This window comes from Cricetulus griseus, chromosome 7, assembly GCF_003668045.3.
Source record: "Cricetulus griseus strain 17A/GY chromosome 7, alternate assembly CriGri-PICRH-1.0, whole genome shotgun sequence".
Classification (NCBI taxonomy): Eukaryota; Metazoa; Chordata; class Mammalia; order Rodentia; family Cricetidae; genus Cricetulus; species Cricetulus griseus.
Genome location: NC_048600.1, coordinates 84,500,120 through 84,518,344, shown reverse-complemented (window position 1 = coordinate 84,518,344; position 18,225 = coordinate 84,500,120). Strand labels below are relative to the sequence as shown.

Genomic DNA, 18,225 nt, shown 5'->3' with positions numbered 1-18,225 from the left:
AATCCCTATGGAAGGATACTCTCAGCCTAGATACATGGGGGAACTTTGATGGTCCCCCATGGGAGGCCTCACCCTCCCTGAGGAGTGGATGGGGGTGGCATGGAGGGTTGGTGGAGGGCATGGGAGGATGGGAGGGAGAGGGAACTGGGATTGGTATGTAAAATAAGATTGTTTTTAATTTAAATAAAAATTAATAATGAAATAAAAAATGGAATGCTTCGTGAATTTGAATGTCATCCTTGGTCAGGGGTTAGTATATGTGCTACCCAAGTGAACAATGGACATTAATTCTTACCAGTGAAGCTGAGTGCTAGATTTAGAAACCATCCTGTTGTTGACTATTAAGCCACAGTTGATTAGAACCCTGACGTTTCCAGATACAGTGTCACATGCCTATAATCCTAACACTTGGAAAACTGGGGCAGGAGCATAGTGAGTGCACGGTAATCTTGACTACATAATGATACCTTGTCTCAAGACAACAAAGGACAGCTAGGCATGATGGTTCACACCTATAATCCCAGCACTTGACAGCCTGAGGTAGGAGGGCTACAACAGTGGTTCTCAATCTGGGAATCTCAATCCTCACAGGGGTCGTATATCAGATTTTACATTATGATTCATAACAGTAGCAAAATTACAGTTATGAAGTAGCAACCAAATAATTATATGGTTGGAGGTCACCACAACATAAGGATATGTATTAAAAGGTCACAACATTTAGGAAGGTTGAGAACCACTGGACTACAGAAAGGCCAAGGTTACATACAGTGATATCCAAGACAGAAACAAAAAAAGAAAAGAAAAGCTGGCTTGCTTTATAAGAACTTCTCCAGGACACATTCCCCACAGTGTCTTCTAAATTTCCTATGTGAATCATAAATTCGTGACTTGTTATATATTCCTTGTACCTTCCATTTTATTCATTCTAGAAGCCTGTTTTTGAGTCTCCCTGAAAAACTAAGTCTGTCCCAGCTCCATAATATCAAAAGATGTAAGTGCCTTCTCCAGATGTGTGTCCATATCACTGAACACACAAAGGGTTTAATGGTGAATGGACCTTCCCACATCCCAGGACTGGGCAAAGGCAAAGAAGGAGAGACAGGGTGAGCTAAGAGACCTCCCTAGGCTGTCCCTCCCCAGTAGCCCTACCTCCTAGAGCAGAGGCTGAGAGTCCCTGAGCCATCAGCAGCTCCCGCAAACGGGCCACCTCCTCCTGCAGCTCTCGGATAAGCCGGGCATTGGGGTCCTCGTTGATGACAGCATTGCATCGGATCTGCTTGGTGCGGTCCGCATACCTGGGCAAGGCAAGATAAAAGTGGTGAGAGCAGGCCCAGGAGACTCTTGTTTTCTATCTGTTTCTTGCTCACCTTCCCAGATCTCAAGACATTGTGACCAGGCCAGAGGCTTTCCCTCCCTTATGACTAACCAGCCTCTGAAGGCCCGGCACTTTTGGTATGCTACCAAAGCTGAAACCCCACCTGAGCGTGCTGAGTGTCTCCTCATAATTGATGTCAGCAGGACTCAGGGCTGCAATCATTGCTGTGCGTGAGTTCCCACCTATGAATGGAGAGGATGCAAAAACTCCAGGTGAGCTGGACTGGGTGACATACTGCATGACTGTCACCCCAGGACCCAGGAGGTGGAAGAAGAGGACCGAGTTCAAAGCCAGCCTGGGATACATGAGAAGACCCTGTCTCATATTAATTAACTATATTAGAGTGGATTATAAAACAAGGGAGCCCCAGTACAAAGGTCTGAGGAGCCAATGTCGGAAGTAGGATAAAGCTGAGAACCGTGGAGCTGATCGTGAAGTCCAGCAATGTAGGGAAAGGTGAGGGCAGGGAGATATCAGGTTTATGTGTGCAGTCTCAGGCCTGGGGGAGGGAGATGAACTCAGCAGTATTTGGGGTCAGGGGTAAACAGGTCAGTGAGGTCCCTGGTTTGGCAGGGTGTAGCCATGATGTCATCATAGGAAACTTCCTTATATGATGACCCCCGGGTGAGGGGAGAACTGGTGGGACAACAATGAGTAGATTAGAGATTCTAAGAGAGGCCAAAGATTCTGTCAGATGGGAATGAAGGCAGGTTAGCAAAGATGGGGAAGGCACCCCTTACCCAAATTCTCCTTGAGCAGCCAGGTGAGCACAGAGTCTCTATAAGGTATAAAATCTGACTTCCGCTTCTTTGATTGCTGAGGGATAGAGAGGGAAGGTAGTCAGGCTGAGTCATTCCCTGTGCCCTCTTTTCCTGAGACTTTCCTCTTCCCGACCCTCAGGGCTTACCAAATCTGCCAGGGCTGAGATCACCTTCCCTAGAGTAGTCAGGGACTTATTGATGTTGGCGCCTTCCTGGGAAAGGATGAGGAATGTGGAACTGAGACCTCCCTCTATCAATCAGATCCTGTCTCCTCTACTTTGCCAGCAGGGTCCTAGGGGAATGATCAACCTCCCTCCCTACATAGCCCTCATGGCTTCCATCCATCCCTTCAAAGCACCCTCACCTTTAGACGCATACCCCGGGCCCCTGAGGAGTCAGCCCGCTCGCTCCCAGCGAGGTCCACCAAGCTGATCTTACTGACCTGGGGTTGAAGGAAAGAAGCAGGTTGTGGCTGGGGTGGGTGGGGATGGGAAGGGAATTAGGGCAACAGGCAGCAGAAATCTGGGTGTTTAGCAAAGATTAGAGAAACCCAGGGGGAGACAAAGGAAAACAAATGAGATGACAGTGAGGACCTGGTTACTCAAAATTCATTTGTTCATTTAGTCACTTACAAATATTTATAGGCTCACTGTGTCCCAGGACAAGGGACACAGTGGGACTTGAGCCCTGCCCTGAGAACCTTTAAGGACAAGCAAGCAAACAGATTATAACATACTATCTGGCAGGAGAGTAGAGAGGGCCATAGAAGCCCCGAAGAGGCCCCAGCGAGCATAGGTGGGTAGGGAATGGGTAAGCCCCTTCCATCACATCATTTGAGAGAGATCGCTACCTTTTCTGAATCCAGGCCAGTAAGCTGGTCATGGGAGCGTTGAGTAAAGACAATAGTGAAGACAGCGTGGGAACGGCTGCTGGTCTCATTCATGTTGGTGGCAGCCACAGTTCTGGAGCAGAAAGCCGAAGTTTTAGGTTCCTGCCCCTCACCCTCACAATTTTTGGTCCCTTCCTTCCCATTCCCAGGTGAACCTGCCTCACCGAGCCTTATTTCCACAGTCCATGAGGTCAGCAATGTCTGCATAGGAAGTCACAGCCAATTTAGACAGGTCTTGTACATAGGGGCCCAGGATGGGGTGCTCCCGGACACGGAGGGAGCCCCGACTCTTGGGGTTTAAGAGGTCTCGTACTCGCTCACAATAAATCTCCATATAGCTCACCTGAGTGGGAGAAGCAAATAGCAAGTGAGGAAGCCAAGTGATGCTGCTGGAGAAACTGACCCTAACCGCCACTGGACAGGACAGCTCAAGCATGGCAAGCATGGCACTAGGGCTGAATTAGGTAGCTCACCGGTCCTCTCACCAGCCCTAGGAGGTGGGTCTAACCATTAGCATCCCATAGAAGAGCATACACAGGAACTACAAGCTGAAAACACTGCCCAAAGTCACATCAGTCACCAGCACAGCCAGAACCAGGTCCCAAGCTGACGCCAGAGACAGACCTCAGTCTTAATCACTGTTCTCCTACGTTCTTATCCGGGGGTATCAGGCCTCCTGCCTACCTGCACCAAGATTGGGGCTCACCTCCACAGAATAGGAAAGCTGTGTGTTCTGGTTCACGTTAACTCGAGAAAAGAGGTCCTCGCAGAGCTGGGAGGGGACACAGAGAAGTTCTTGTTCAGGGTATGCCTGCAGCTCCCAGCCCCAGGCCAGACCTTGTCCCAGATGACTCTTTCCACAGCTCCAAGGGAGGGGTCAGTTCCATTTTATAGATAGGAAAACAATCTCTCAAAGGTTCACATTTGTCTAGAGTCATAAGCTAGTATCCATCTGGCTAGGATGCAACCCCACGTATGCTGTACTATAGTCTATAGAGACCACTACAGATCATGGACAAAGAGAATTTGTCGGACAACTCTAGTTATTCACAATTATAGTTAACACCACCTAATATTGAAACCCAGCTATAAGACAAAATAAAATAGTAGTGAGCATGGCTCCTCTAATATTAATGCGTTGGCTGTTTTCATGGAGCCTTGTTGTCCTGATGGGTGCAAAGTCTATCTCTCAAAAGGGCCCTGGGTGTTAGGATGCAGCCAAGCCTTATACTCTATCACATTTCCAATCACAAACAGTCCGGGATAGTCAGGTCTTGGCTTATAATCCTTTTAACCCTGCCCTCCTTCCCCTGTGGCAACTGAAGATGTCCCTCCCCTGACTGCCCCGTTAGGACCCAGCATGTACCTGAGGCACAATGCCCTGCTGCCCCGGTTCCTGCCGCCCCATCATGGTGTAGGACTTCCCAGCCCCCGTCTGCCCATAGGCAAAGATGCACACATTGTAGCCTTCAAAGGCGTGCAGCAGCATCTCTTCTCCAATGTCTCGATACACCTGCTGTTGAGATGCAAACTGCGGATCCTCCACCTAGGTGAAATCGAGGCAGAGAAAGACAGGAGCCCCAGATGAGGTTGTTCTTTGTAAGCACCCTGACCACTCAGTGACTGCCCAAAGGTCTAGTGTGACCCTCACCTCACTACATCATCCCTGAGGCTCTTACCCAGCCCCATGCTGGTCCTAATTATCTGGATGAATTCTACCACCCCCTGCCCCCCGGCAGGTTCCAAACATAACCCAAGAGTACTATTCATTCCACCCAGAAGTGCTCGTCCTCCCAATCCAGTCCCTTGGGTATCCTTATTTCCAAGCAATAACCCCTCTTCTCAAGACCCAAATCTCCCCTCTCCTCTGGCTAAGCTCTCCCTCCAGCCCCAGTAGCCTCACCGAAGTGTGTGACCAATAAGAATAGTCGAAGGTGAAGCTCTTGGGGGCATCCTTGCTCTGTTTGGGATTGATGATGGCTGAGAAAACAGAGAGAAGAGAGTCAAGGTCAGGTATGCTCAACCTCTGCCCACTTTCCCATAAGCCCAGAGGATCCAGGATCCCACTCCCCAAACCTGTCCTAACTCATTTCTTCCCTTTAATAATCCCCACCCCCTCCAGCCACCAAAGCTAATTTTGGCTTCACAGGACCCGCCCCCATTGAGCTGCCTCCCTGGATTGGGCAATGGAGGGCTGCTGGCCAACAACATTCCCCCTCCCAGGGACAGGAACATGGAAAGGCCAGTTTGCCCCCCCCTTACACTAGCACATGCTCTATGCCCAGCATGGCCTTCCTCCCGGGACAACCCACCAGGCCTGGCCTGGCCCTCTGATGCCCAGCTAGGCCTCTGGACTCACTCACAGGTGGTGTTACCCTGCATGCTGACCACACACTTGGCATCCTGGCTGGTCTCACGGGCATTGAAGGGCCGAACCCTCACTGCCACTTTTACTGAGGCACCAGCCATCGCTTCAGAAACTCCTGCCCTCCTCAGCTGGAGGACAGAAAAAAAAAAGGGGTGGTCAGAGTCACTGGGAGAACTTGAGACATTGCCTCCCTGCTTCTTGAATTCATGTCTACACACACCATCCCAGGTGGCTACCCATCCCTCAAAGACTCGGTGCCCGCTCTTCTGGCCTTCCTCCCAAATGTCACTCATGAAAATATCCCTGCTTCTCTCCCCTGCCAGATCCCAGTTAGTAGGGGCTCAGGCCATCACCCCAGAGTTACCTGGTGTCCTGGTCCCAGATCAGGGGGGCTGTATCAGTTCTGGCTGCCACCGGCCCTCGTATGGGAAGCTCCATCCTACACTTGGGGCCTGGCCACACCAGCAGGGCAGTAAGGGAAACCCAGATTGGGGGAGGGGGCAGAGAAGTCAGGAGGCACCTGTAGCTCCAAAGTTCTGTCTGGGGCTCTGTGTTTAGAGAGCAAGGGATAGGGAGATGTTAGGAAAGTAAGGCAAGCCACCCCTCTGGAGTGGCTGAATGCAATGTGAATCCAAGGGCAGAGACAGTGATATTTTTATTCCGAGTCACTCACAAGTGTACTGAGCGTTCAGTTAGAGGAGAGGGAGAGAGAGAAGGAAACACAGATTGGACAGAGGATGATTCAGAGGGTAGAACACATGGGCAGAGACACTGAGGGTGGCAGGAAGGGAAGAGTAGGGACAGAAAGCTACAGACACCAAGAAAATGAGAGGAATCAGACAAAAGGCAAGATTGAGGTCAGGCTATAAAAGAAAGACTGGCAGAAGAAAAGGAAGGAGTGACACAGAGATGTTGAAAAGACAGGGAGAGGGCTCTGGGGCCAAAGCACAAACTGGAAGCTGAGAAGAGACGTTAAGAGGAGACAAAAACTCCAATCATAAAATCCTAATCTATAGTTCTTCTCCAGGGTCAGCAAGGGAGAGGTGAAGATCAGTTCTCACATCTGACAACCCCACACATGAGCAGCGGCCAAGGGCTAAAGGGTTAGCCTGAAACAAGGATCCACAGGGCCTGCCTTGTGGTCCCCAAACCCCTTGCCCAGCCCCCAGTACTTCCTCCTCAGGATCCAGGACAATGGGCAGGGGAGGGTGGGGTCATCCTGTATGCACAATATCAACCCCCAGGACTCCACCGACAGGGAGACCCAGAATACCTGTACCTTGAGGGGGGAACTTTGGGCAAAGCTTGGGGAGGGGAAGGCAAGGCTTGGGGAGGGGGACCCTTCCTAAAAGGAAAGCAAAGGGAAAAGGAAACAGACTGGTCCCAAACCCAACCTGGGGCTAGTGCTATGGCGTTCACCGGCCTGGGGAAGGTGCCAGGCTGTAGCCTAGGAATGTGGGTGATCCGGGTGCCCACACCCTGGGAGGAGAGTCTAAGGAACCCACGCCTACGGATAGCAGGGTAAAGACTTATGAAAAGGGTTCAAGGATGCCACATCCCCACCTGTGGTCCCCAAAGACCTCCATGCTGGATTGGACCCCATCTCACCAGCCTTCCTAGGCAGAGCAGGGGAGGGTGAAGGGGCTGATTTATCCCACCACAGGAAGGGAGTAGCCGATATCAGAGGCTGGCTCAGGAAGAATGGCCCTGACCCCCAAAACCCTGACTAGGGAAGGGAAAGACGCCAGGGCGGACAGGCAATGTGACACCTCCGAAGTTAACAAAATAGGGAATTGGGTGGCAAGGCTAGGGCACAGTGGGGTAAAGAAATACGGAGTAGGTGCAGAGTCTGCGGGTACAGCTTTAAGGGCTCACTAGGGAGGAGGCCGCGGCTGGGGTGGGGCCGACCGACCCCAAAGAGGGGGTCTCGGGTCACCTGCACCTTGCCCACCCGCAGTTCTCCAACAGGCCCCCGCCTGTCCGCTCTGGGCGGCCATGAGTTCCCGGTCCTCCAGTCCAGCCAACCGACGGCTGTCCGGGGCCTGGCACCTCTCTGCGCCTCCGCGGGATAAATAGCACATGATCCCAGCTCTCGCGCCTAGCCCGCCGGGTCGGGTCGTGCAATCGGGACCTCGGAACCCCGGCTCCCCGCACCCTCCCCCCCCAGCGCATTCCTCCGCGGGCGTCCCCTCCCTGCCCCCCACGGGCTCTCACCTCTTCGCGGCTGGACTCCCGGCGGAGAGCAAAGGGACAAACTTTCCTGGATGCCTGAGACCGGAGAGGGGGAGACCCGGGGCCAGTTCGGGGCTGCCCCCGCCCCTCGCCGGGACCCCGGGCGGCGGGCGGCGGATCGCGCCCCGGGGGCGCAGCAGTAGCGGCGCCAGCGGCCGGCGCCCGCCCGGGCAGCGCGAGCTGGGGCGGGAGCGAGGGGCGGGGGACGGACGGACGGGCGCGCGCGCGGACGGGCAGGCGGGCACGCGCTGTCCCGGGAAGGAGCCACCGGGTCCTCTCTAGTTAAAGGGACAATGCACTCTGACAGTAGGGCCCAGCGAGCAGAGACAAGGAAACTGAGTTGCAGGCACACAGGGAAAGCAGAACGCTGGAACGTGGGAAAACTAGCGCTCCTGAGGAGCTGAGAAAAGTGGGGGCGGACCCCTGAGGGGACTTAGGTCGGAGCCGCGCACGTCGCCGCCGTCAGAGGCGCTCCTAGAAGGCGGGGCTTGTTGGCAGACCACGCCCAGGAGGCGGTCCACTCAGCCCGGCCTTCAGGCGAGCCGGGAAAGTGGGGCGAGCACTGTCACTGCGGAGCTGCTTCTTCCTGCCCGACCTGATGAGGTTCTAGAGTTCGCTTCGAAGTTGCCTCAGGTGATGAGGCCAAAAGCAGGCGTCGCCGGCATAGCTGCTCGGATGCTCTCTGGGAAGAGAGCCTTCAAGTTTGACTCCCCGACTGTCACCTCAGCCCCAGTCAGCCCCCTCAGGCTCAGGTGTCTTTTAGGCCGCAGCTGCCTTCTCAGGGCTGGAGACCCCTGCGCACCCCCAGCCTGGTCTGCCCATGTCCCTCAGCATGGGCTCACTACTTCACGGCCCCAGTTATGCCCTCCTGCTTATTGCCAAAGGTTTGGCTGTGCACCCCAATCTACCTGTCAAAGGTTGCCTCAGCCCCTCCAGGCCTTAGCCACACCCTCAGGCCTGGTCCTTCCCTCCTGGCAAGACTACCCCACCACCAAACTCCTCAGCCAGGGCATCACCCTTCAGATGCCCACCTACCCTCTTAGCTGTGTCTTGCTGCCAAGGCCTTGATTATCCCTTGGTCAACTATTGATTCTATCTGACTGCCTTAAATCTGTCCTGCCCCTTTTTAAATCTAGGTCACCCACTCAGACCCAACTATCCAAAGGCCGCATCCCCCTCAGTTCCCAACTGCTCCCTTAGTTCTAGGCTTCCTTCTAACTCAGGACATCCAGTTTAGACCTCACATACCCATTCAGCCCAACTCTACCCCCATCTGCAACTTCAAGAGACTCTCTTTGTTTTTTTGTTTGTTTGTTTTTTTATCTTCTTCAACCTTTCTCAGCTCAGTTTAGCTATCCTTGCTGGTTTTGTGGGGGTTGTTTTGTGATTGGCAGGGTCTCTCTTTGTAACCCATACCCCAATCTGGACTTAAATTCTCAATCCTGAGTTAACTTCCTGAATTCTGGAATCACAGGATTGATACACAGAATACCCTTTTGCTTCTGACACACTGTGGTTGGTCTTTCCTGTCCTTTGTGCAGGTCTATAGGCACTCCCTAAGTTACCTAGTAGTTTATTGGCTAGGGTTCCCAGAGCCTTGGGTATGCAGGCAAGCTGCTCTACCACTGAGCTAAATCTCTAGTGCTTCCCTAGCTTTTTTTATTTGTTTTGTTTTCTACAAAGATTTGCTGTTATGAACCAGCCTGGACTCAAACTCATGATGCTCCTTCATGAGCCTCCCGTGTCCTCCTGTGCCATCACACCTGGCTTTTACCTAACATTCATTCATTTTTTTTTTATTTTCTGGGTTTTTTGTAGTATGCTTTTTTAAAAATTAAGATTTTTATTGTAGCACACATGCGCAAGCATGAGTGTGTGTGTGTGTGTGTGTGTGTGTGTGTGTGTGTGTGTGTAGAAGTCAGATTCACAGATCAAATTTAGGTCATCAAGCTGGGGCAACAAGCACTTTTACCCATTGGACCAGCTCCTTAATATATATATATATATATATATATATATATATATATATTGTTACACCCACATTTATATATTGTTTTTACAAGGCAGGTGGGATTAAAGGCTTGAGCCACCACCACCCAGCTATTTTTAAGATTTTATTTTTAAGCTGGGCAGTAGTGGCACATATTTTTAATCCCAGCACTTGGGAGGCAAAGGCAGGAAGACCTCTGACTTCAATGCCAACCTGGTCTACAGAGTGAGTTCCAGGACAGCCAGGGCTACACAGAGAAACCGTGTCTTTTTTGTTTGTTTGTTTGTTTGTTTGTTTTTTTCGAGACAGGGTTTCTCTGTGGCTTTGGAGGCTATCCTGGAAACTAGCTCTTGTAGACCAGGCTGGTCTCGAACTCACAGAGATCCACCTGCCTCTGCCTCCCGAGTGCTGGGATTAAAGGCGTGCACCACCAACGCCCGGCTGAAACCGTGTCTTAAAAAAGAAAAAAAAAGTTTAAATTAATTATAATTATGTGTGTGCTCTTGTTTTTGCATGGGGATCTATTGAGGATGTGGGCACTTGAGGTCAGAAGAGGACATCAGATCCTCTAGAGCCAGAGTTACAGGTGGCTGTGAGCTGTCTGACATGAATGCTGGGAATCAAACTCAGGTCCTTTGCAAGAGCATCAATCACTCAAACACTGAGCCATCTCTCCAACCCTCATAGCTAGTGTTTTTAAATCTTTTCTATATAATTACACCACATACACACACCTTTCACCATATCTAGGTCACCTTTGTCCCAAATGCTGGCTCTGTGCAACTGAGGTTTCATTTATTTCACTTTTATGTATGTTTCGCTTGCATATACATATGTGCACCACGTGTGTGCCTGGTACCCACAGAGGTCAGAAGAGGGTGTCAGATGAAGTTACAGATTGTTGTGAACCACCACGTGGGGGCCGGGAACCAAACCCAGGTCCTCTACAAGAGCAGCAAGTTCTCTGAGGAGCTGAGTCACCTCTCTCTCCATCTCCACAAGTGGAGTTTATTAAGAAAAAGTTCTAAAAATAGATTTAACCATAGGCATTAAAAGAAAAAGGGAAGGGGGCTGAAGAGTTGGCTCAGTGACTAAGAGCCCTTGTTCCTTTTGCACAGGACCTCTTCTGTCCTCTTCCAACTCCTGCATACACATAAACTCATACAGGCTCGCACAACACACATCAGTAAAAAAAAAAAATTAGTAAGTAAATCTTAGAAGGAAGAAGAGTTCAGGAAAAGGACTGTGCACACCCAAGGATGGGTACAGATTTCTCAAGAAAGTTTCTGTGCAATTGATTTCTCTCTTAACTTTACTGTAGTCTGGCAGTCCTCAACCTAAAGGTAACACTGCAACCCTTTAATACAGTTCCTCATGTTGTGGTGACCCCCAACCATAAAATTATTTTGTTGCTACATCATAACTGTCAATTTGATACTGCTATAATTATAATGTAAATATCTGTGTTTTCTGATGGTCTTGGGCAACCCCTGTGAAAAGGGTGTTGGGCCACCCAGGGGATCACGACCCACAGGTTGGGAACCACTGATGTAGACAATCTCAGTTGTTCCCTCCTTTGTTGTTACTTTTTCCACAGTTTCACTAACCTTTCATATCCAATTTATTACCAATCCTCAATCCCTCCACTTCTCTGTCCCAGTCACCGGTTCTGTCCCAACTATTGCCAAAGGCCTCTACCCATCCAGTTTTTACCTGCCATGCTTTTCGTTTCATCATCTTGTGTTACAGTTAACTTAACTTGCATCTGTAATTTTCACTTACCTTTTAGCTCGAGAAAAATTCCTCTTTTACATTATCCACATTTCCTGTTGTTTTTACCTCCAACTTTACATGTTCAGTTAATAGTACAGCACTATTATCACTCTTAGAGCTACTCAGCTCTTTTTAGGATGTTTAGTCCCTTTCCTATCTCTACACTTGCTGATGGTCTGGTCCCTACAGCCATTACATGAGTGAATGATTCATTATTCATTATCCTCCAAGCACCAAGGAGGAGATCCAGTCCTGCTACCCAACTGAGTCCAGTCATGCAAGGACAGGAAAATGGAGACAACATCCTCCCTTTTGCCAAGTGAGTTCTCCCTATTGGTTGGGAAGGATAAGGATGTGATTCTGGGGAGACTGCACCCTTGGATTCTTCTCAGAAAGGAGTAAGAAAGAAGAACAGGAACCTCTGCGCCTGTGTTTAGGGGTCTGATAGTTCATTAATTTATTCAATAAATGGTTTACTATTATTATTTTATTTTAAATTGTCCATGGAGGCCAGAAGAAGGCCTGGAATGCCCTAGAACTAGAGTTACAGAGAGCTGTGAGCCCATTGACATGGGCGTTGGGGAATGAACTCCAGTCCTCTGCAATAGCATTGTGTGTGCTCTTAACCACTGAGCCAGCTCTCCAGCCCCAACAGGGTTTGAACACTGTAATGTTCTAGGCACTATAATAGACATTGGAGATTCACCAATTAGGAAAAAAGGGGTCCTCCTCTCATGGGGCTAGTGGCAGAACAAACATAAATAAGCATCATTACACCTAGTTATGGGAACTACCCAAAAGGATAGACAAGTATAAAATGAGGGAACATAGAGGAGATATAAGGTTAGGGTCACTGTAGAAAACTATTGTGTAGAAGTTAATTGGAAATGAGATGGAGTTTGTCTGCAGAATGGGAATGGTGGAGGCAAGAAGGAAATAAACTTGGAATGTTCTAGTAACAGGTTAGGCCAATGTAATTGAAACTTATTGACTGAAAAAAAATAAAGGGAAGAATAAAGTTAAGAGAGTTAGGCAAAAGCCAGATCATAGAAAACCTTGTAGGCCATAGGTGAAATGTTATATTTTTATTTTGAAGATGGTGGGGATAGAAAGTTTTAAGCAAGGAAGTAAAAAAATCACACTTATTTCCTTTGACCTTTTTTATTATGGAAAATTTCAAATAAATATAGTAGAGAAAGAGTATTATGAACTCTCTTTTCAGTGAGATTCAATAATTTTCATTATATTGATATTCCTTTTACCTATCTACCCCTCCTCAATTTTTAGAGATTTATTTATATTTATATGTGTCTGTGAATTTATACACACATATATGTGCAGGTATTTACACCATGTTGCACACATGGGTGCCAAAAGGTATGAAGTATCTCTATCACTCACTATCTATTCTTCTCTAAATTTTTTTAAAGATTTTATTTTATAGGCCAGGCAGTGGTGGTGCTTGCCTCTAATCCCAGCACTCAGGAGGCAGAGGCAGGAGAATCTCTGTGAGATTGAGGTCAGCCTGGTCAACAGAGTGAGTTCCAGGATAGCCAGGCTACACAGAAAAAATTATTTGTCTTATTTTATGTGTATGAGTGTTTTGACAGCATGTATGTATGTGCACCATGTGGATTCTGGGAACCTAATCTGGGTCCTCTGCAAGAGCAACAAGTGCTTTTTATTTTTTATTTATTTATTTATTTATTTTTGGTTTTTCGAGACAGGGTTTCTCTGTGGCTGTGGAGGCTGTCCTGGAACTAGCTCTTGTAGACCAGGCTGGTCTCGAACTCACAGAGATCTGCCTGCCTCTGCCTCTGCCTCCCGAGTTCTGGGATTGCAACAAGTGCTTTTAACTACTGAGCTGTCTCTCTAGTCAAACCATCTCTTCCTTTAAGGCAGGGTCTCTCTCTGAACTTGGAGTTCACATTTTCTCAGAGTAGAAGCCAGCAAGCCCCAACAGTCCTGTCTTGGGCCCCTTTAGATGTAGGGTTACAGGTGTGTGAGGGACACTTAGCTTGTTACATGGGTTCTGGGATCTGAAGTCCAGTCCTCATGATTAAGCAGCAAGCACTAACTCTTAAGCCATGTCACCAGCCCCTTTGCTTGTTTTTGAAGTGCAGTCATATATAGTTTAGGCTAGCCTTATACTGATTTTCCTGTCATTATCTCCCAAGTGCTGAGATTACACACATGCACCAGAGGATGATGGATCTCCTAAAGCTGGAGTTTACAGGCAGTTGTGAGCTGCCTGATGTGAGTGTTGGGAACCAAACCTCAGCTCTCTGAAAGAACAGTAAATGCTCTTAACCACTGAGCCAAAATGATACCATTTTAAAAGATTATTCTCATTGGACTCAGGAGACAGAGACAGAGGGGAAAAAAGATTACTTTCTCCTACTCTGTGTAGTAGCATCTGGGAGAGGGGAATAAGAATAGAAGCAGGGACTAGAGAGATGACTCATTAATTAAGAGCACTTGTTGGATCTGAGTTCAATTCCCAGCATGAACATGGCAACTAAAAAACTATCTGTAACTCCAGGTCTAGAAGACCCCAATGCCCTATTCCAGTCTCTGTGGGCAGTGCTTGAATGTGATGCTCAGATATATATGTAGGCAAAACATCCATACTCAGAAAATAAAAAGAATATATCCTTAAAAATAAAGAGAACAGGGGTTTGTGGGATGTCTTAGTGATTAAGGGTGCTGGCTGCTCTTCCAGAGACCCAGATTCAGTTCCCAGCACCCACATGACATCTGTAACTTCAGTTTCAGAGGATCTGATACACTATTTCAGGCTCTGTGGACCCCGCATGCACATGATACACAGATACACACACCGTCAAAACATATATACAGTATGAAATAAAATAAATTAAAATTTCATTTATTTTTATTTTTATTTTCTTATTCTTTGTTTTTGTTTTTGTTTTTGTTTTTGTTTTGAGACAGGGTTTCTCTGTGACTTTGGAGGCTGTCCTGGAACTTGATCTGTAGACCAGGCTGGCCTTGAACTCACAGAGATCCATCTGATTCAGGAGGATCTTAAGTGCAAGGTCCCATGATGGGAGATGTTATTCTGTATATGTTTCCCTTATTGGTTGATGAATAAAACACTGATTGGCCAGGCGGGAAGACAGGCAGGTCTAGGAGATGAGGAGAATTCTGGGAAGAGTAGACAGAGAGAGGAGTTGTCATGTGATCCCTGGAAGAGAGGATTCGAGTCAGGCGTTCTCTGGTAAGATAAGACCATGTAGAAATACACAGATTAGTAGTTATGGGTTAATAATTAAGACAGAGCTAGCCAGTAAGAAGTCCAAGCCACTGGCCAACAGTTTCATAATTAATATGGTGTCTGTGTGTTCTTTTGAGGCGATGTGAGCTGTGGGACCAGGCTGATAGAAAGAGCCATCCTCAACAGTCTCATCCTTGGTAACACATTGAGTTTGAGGCCAGCCTAGGATACATGAGACCCTATCTTAAAAAGTCAGGGGAGAGGAAGCATTGTGACTCATGATCTCTCCCAACGGCCCCCACCTCCACAAAGCCATCCTGGAATTCACTCTGTAGATCAGGCTGGCCTCAAACTCACAGAGATCCATCTGCCTTGGACTCTGCCTCCCTAGAGCTGGAATTAAAGGTGTGTGTCACCTACACCCATCATGACTCATGCTTTTATTCCCAGCACTTGGAAGGCAGAGACAGGCAGATCTCTAAATTTACAGTTAGCCTAATTTATATAGCAAGTTCCAGGACAGCCAGAGCTGTATAATGAGACCTTGTCTCAAAAGAGAGGTGGGAGGGAAGAGTGAAGGGAGAGGATGAATGAAAAGGCATGGCTTGCATGCACGTGGACAGCTGTAGGATCCCATGGAAAGAACCACCATACCACTGAATCCAATGGGAGAGCAGATGCTCTAAGACAGTGGTTCTCAACCTTCCTAATGCTGTGACCCTTCAATAGTTCCTCCTGTTGTGGTGACCCCAACCATAAAATTATTTTCATTGTTACTTCATAACTGTAATTTTGCTAATTATAAATCATAATGTAAATATCTGTGTTTTCCGATGGTCTTAGGTGACCCCTGTAAAAGAGTAGTTTGAACCCCCAAGGGGTTGTAACCCATGGGTTGAGAACCACTGCTCTGAGACATGTGCCTACCTTGTTCTCATTTCAGGTGTTCCAGGGTGGTCACCCGATTTTCCCAGAGTAGCAGGCCAATACCTCAGCCTTATGGAGATACCTTCTGGGAGAATCTTAGCCAAAGGTCTAGGTGAGTAGAGGAGAAACCAGAAGCTGGAGGTGGGAAGGTGAGACTAGACTATTTTTAAAGATTATTAAATCCTTACATGAATAAGCCTGTGTTTGGAGGTTATATCACACTACTTGATGAGAATTGTAGCTCCAACAGGAGGTTGGGAGGATTTATGGGAGAAATGGGGTTTATTAGGATATCCTTCTGACTCCAGCTCCTGTTTTTGTTCTTCTCAGCTCCAACTGGATGGAAGAACAGCACATTCCACCAGCACTGGTATAACAGACTCTGCTCCTCAACCTTCTGTTAAATTGTGCTCACTGCCTTCCTATCCTTATTATCCTTTCTCTCTGGTATTTCCCAACCAGTATACTTACTAACCAGGCCACTTTTACTGTAAAGCAAGCATCCTGTTTTCCAGTTCATACCCGAACTTCCTAAGACCCCCAATTCTCTAGTTCAGCCCAAATTCCCCTGAAACCAACATCTGTCTAACCATTTAGCAACTCTTCTTCCTTTTTGGCACAGAGGACCACTGGTTGCTCCCAGCCTGGCCTGCACCCTGTTGAGGGGCTCCCCCCTCCTGAAAAGCTCTGGAGAAGAAAGAGAAAGAAGCTGCATTTGGAAAGAATGCAAAGGGGGAACATTCCAGCCCGTGTTAGAGCTGTCACTTATCACCTGGAGGACCTGAGGAGGCGACAGAGAATCATCAATGAGTAAGGAGTCATGGCCTCTGGGAGCCAAACAGGGATTGGTGGCAGGGTAATTTGAACTAAAGAAAGTGGAGAGCTTTGGGAAAATTCACTGGTTTTTGGAAAGGAACTATGCCCTTGGTGTGAGTCAAACATAATTTCTTCTTCTTTATTTTTTGCATTTAATTATGTGTATACATATGTACTGCATGCCACAGCATGTGTGTGGAGGTCAGAGAACAGTTTATGGGAATTGGTTCTCTTCTTCCATCATCTGGGTCCTGACTTAGATCTTCAGGCTTAGTGGCAATGCCTTTACCTGCTAAGTCATCTTGCTTGCCCTCAAACATAATTTCTATAATACGGAAAGAAGCAATTGAGGGATGAAAGATAAGTCCCATTAGCTGGAAGGAGGAAATAGCCCATGATGCACACCATTGAACTAGGGGAAATTAGGGGGTCACTGATGGGTCCCTGAACTGAAAATTCTTCTCTCTGTGGAGAACAAAAATTTGGGGTGAGTTGAGGGTCAAATGGTAACACCCATGAGTCTGAGCAAGAAGTACTTCAGCCAAGAGGGTGAGGAATGAAGAAGCTGGCAGCCTGACCTCCTGGCACCTGGATGGCTCCTAAACCTAATGTCTCCACAGACTGAAGAAGGCCCAATGGGGTAGCTCTGAGTCTACATCTGAGCTCCCAGTACTTGAAGATGGCTGTGGATTCCTCGGCACCACTGAATACCTTGACGAGGAAGAAGAGAGGGCAACCTATGCACAGGAAGAGAATTACTTTGTCACTCCCAGAGATCAGGTATGACTGGAGATGAACTTGGGAAGATGGAAGGGGATGTCAATGCATGGTCTCAAATTGGGAGGTAGCAGAAGCCAGGAGCCAAGTAGTAGTCATAAACCCAAGCCTTGGGGTGGGGTGGGGAGGAGGACAGTATGTCTGGATTTGGCCATTAAGAAATCTGGAGAGGGACCCGGCTGTGGTGACGCACTCCTTTAATCCCAGCATTTGGGAGGCAGAGGCAGGCAGATCTCTATGAGTTCAAGACCAGCCTGGTCTACAAGAGCTAGTTCCAGGACAGGTTCCAAAGCCACAGAGAAACCATGTCTCAAAAAGAAAAAGAAAAAGAAAAAGAAAAGAAATCTGGAGAGACCTGTTTTTCACCCCACCCACCCCTTTCTCATCTACAGCTGCTTTGGTCTCCCTGGACTCCCTTAGGCCAGGAGGGGCATTATGCCTCTGGGCAGCTAAGCTGTCTGGCCCACAACACTGTTACAGCCAGGAGGAACCCCACTTACAATCCTCAGAGGATGGAGCTGGAGTCTGAGGAGTAGAGAGAAGATCATCCATGCCCAAGTTTGGAGGCCCAAGACGAATTCAAACGCGAGAGACTTTCCTCGTTGGTGGCATCAAGGCGGTTGTTTCCCTCTCCTAACCCTAACTTGTTCACAGCCCACTTGAGTTCCTATCCAACAGCCCCATTCCCTCACAGCTGGACCCTGGTCTTGTGTTCTCTCTGTTCTGTTATTAAAGAACCCCAGAGTAGTTTTGCTTCTGCCCGTGGCAGTGATGGAGAGGAAACAAAATGGAAAAAGGAGGACTCCTTTGATTTTTCTTGAGAACCCAGTTACTGTGAAATCAAGCTAGGTTCCCCCCGGCCCCCCTTTTTGTTTGTTTTTGTTTTTCGAGACAGGGTTTTCTGTAACAGTCCTAGCTGTCCTGGAACTCACTCTGGAGACCAGGCTGGCCTCGAACTCACAGACATCCACCTGTCTCTGCCTCCTGAGTGCTGGGATTAAAGGCATGTGCAACCACCGCCCGGCCTAGGTCCCCAAATTCGATGAGTCTCGCCCGAGGCAAGAAGAGTTCTACCTAGG

The 18,225-nt window shown here is 48.3% G+C and overlaps 2 protein-coding genes across 2 annotated transcripts in view; one reads left to right on the top strand and one right to left on the bottom strand.

Moving 5' to 3' along the window:
* Kif1c (kinesin family member 1C) overlaps window positions 1–8,060 on the bottom strand; it is a 29,326-nt gene extending 21,266 nt beyond the window's left edge. The window contains exons 1-13 of the mRNA XM_027426890.2: window positions 7,611–8,060; window positions 5,761–5,944; window positions 5,392–5,524; window positions 4,932–5,008; window positions 4,395–4,574; window positions 3,735–3,800; window positions 3,193–3,371; window positions 2,990–3,101; window positions 2,504–2,581; window positions 2,286–2,351; window positions 2,119–2,194; window positions 1,482–1,560; window positions 1,153–1,298 (exon numbers count right to left, since the gene is read on the bottom strand). Coding sequence (XP_027282691.1) covers window positions 1,153–1,298; window positions 1,482–1,560; window positions 2,119–2,194; window positions 2,286–2,351; window positions 2,504–2,581; window positions 2,990–3,101; window positions 3,193–3,371; window positions 3,735–3,800; window positions 4,395–4,574; window positions 4,932–5,008; window positions 5,392–5,497 — 1,165 coding nt within the window. The 5' untranslated portion in view covers window positions 5,498–5,524; window positions 5,761–5,944; window positions 7,611–8,060. The remainder of the gene's footprint in view (window positions 1–1,152; window positions 1,299–1,481; window positions 1,561–2,118; window positions 2,195–2,285; window positions 2,352–2,503; window positions 2,582–2,989; window positions 3,102–3,192; window positions 3,372–3,734; window positions 3,801–4,394; window positions 4,575–4,931; window positions 5,009–5,391; window positions 5,525–5,760; window positions 5,945–7,610) is intronic.
* On the top strand, window positions 7,476–18,063 carry Inca1 (inhibitor of CDK, cyclin A1 interacting protein 1). The gene is made up of 7 exons (XM_027426899.2): window positions 7,476–7,865; window positions 8,166–8,380; window positions 15,570–15,665; window positions 15,884–15,923; window positions 16,176–16,363; window positions 16,990–17,149; window positions 17,539–18,063. The coding sequence occupies exons 1-7, from the start codon at window positions 7,476–7,478 to the stop codon at window positions 17,680–17,682; spliced, it is 1,233 nt and encodes a 410-aa protein (XP_027282700.2). The 3' UTR covers window positions 17,683–18,063.
* The last annotated feature ends 162 nt before the right edge of the window (window positions 18,064–18,225 follow it).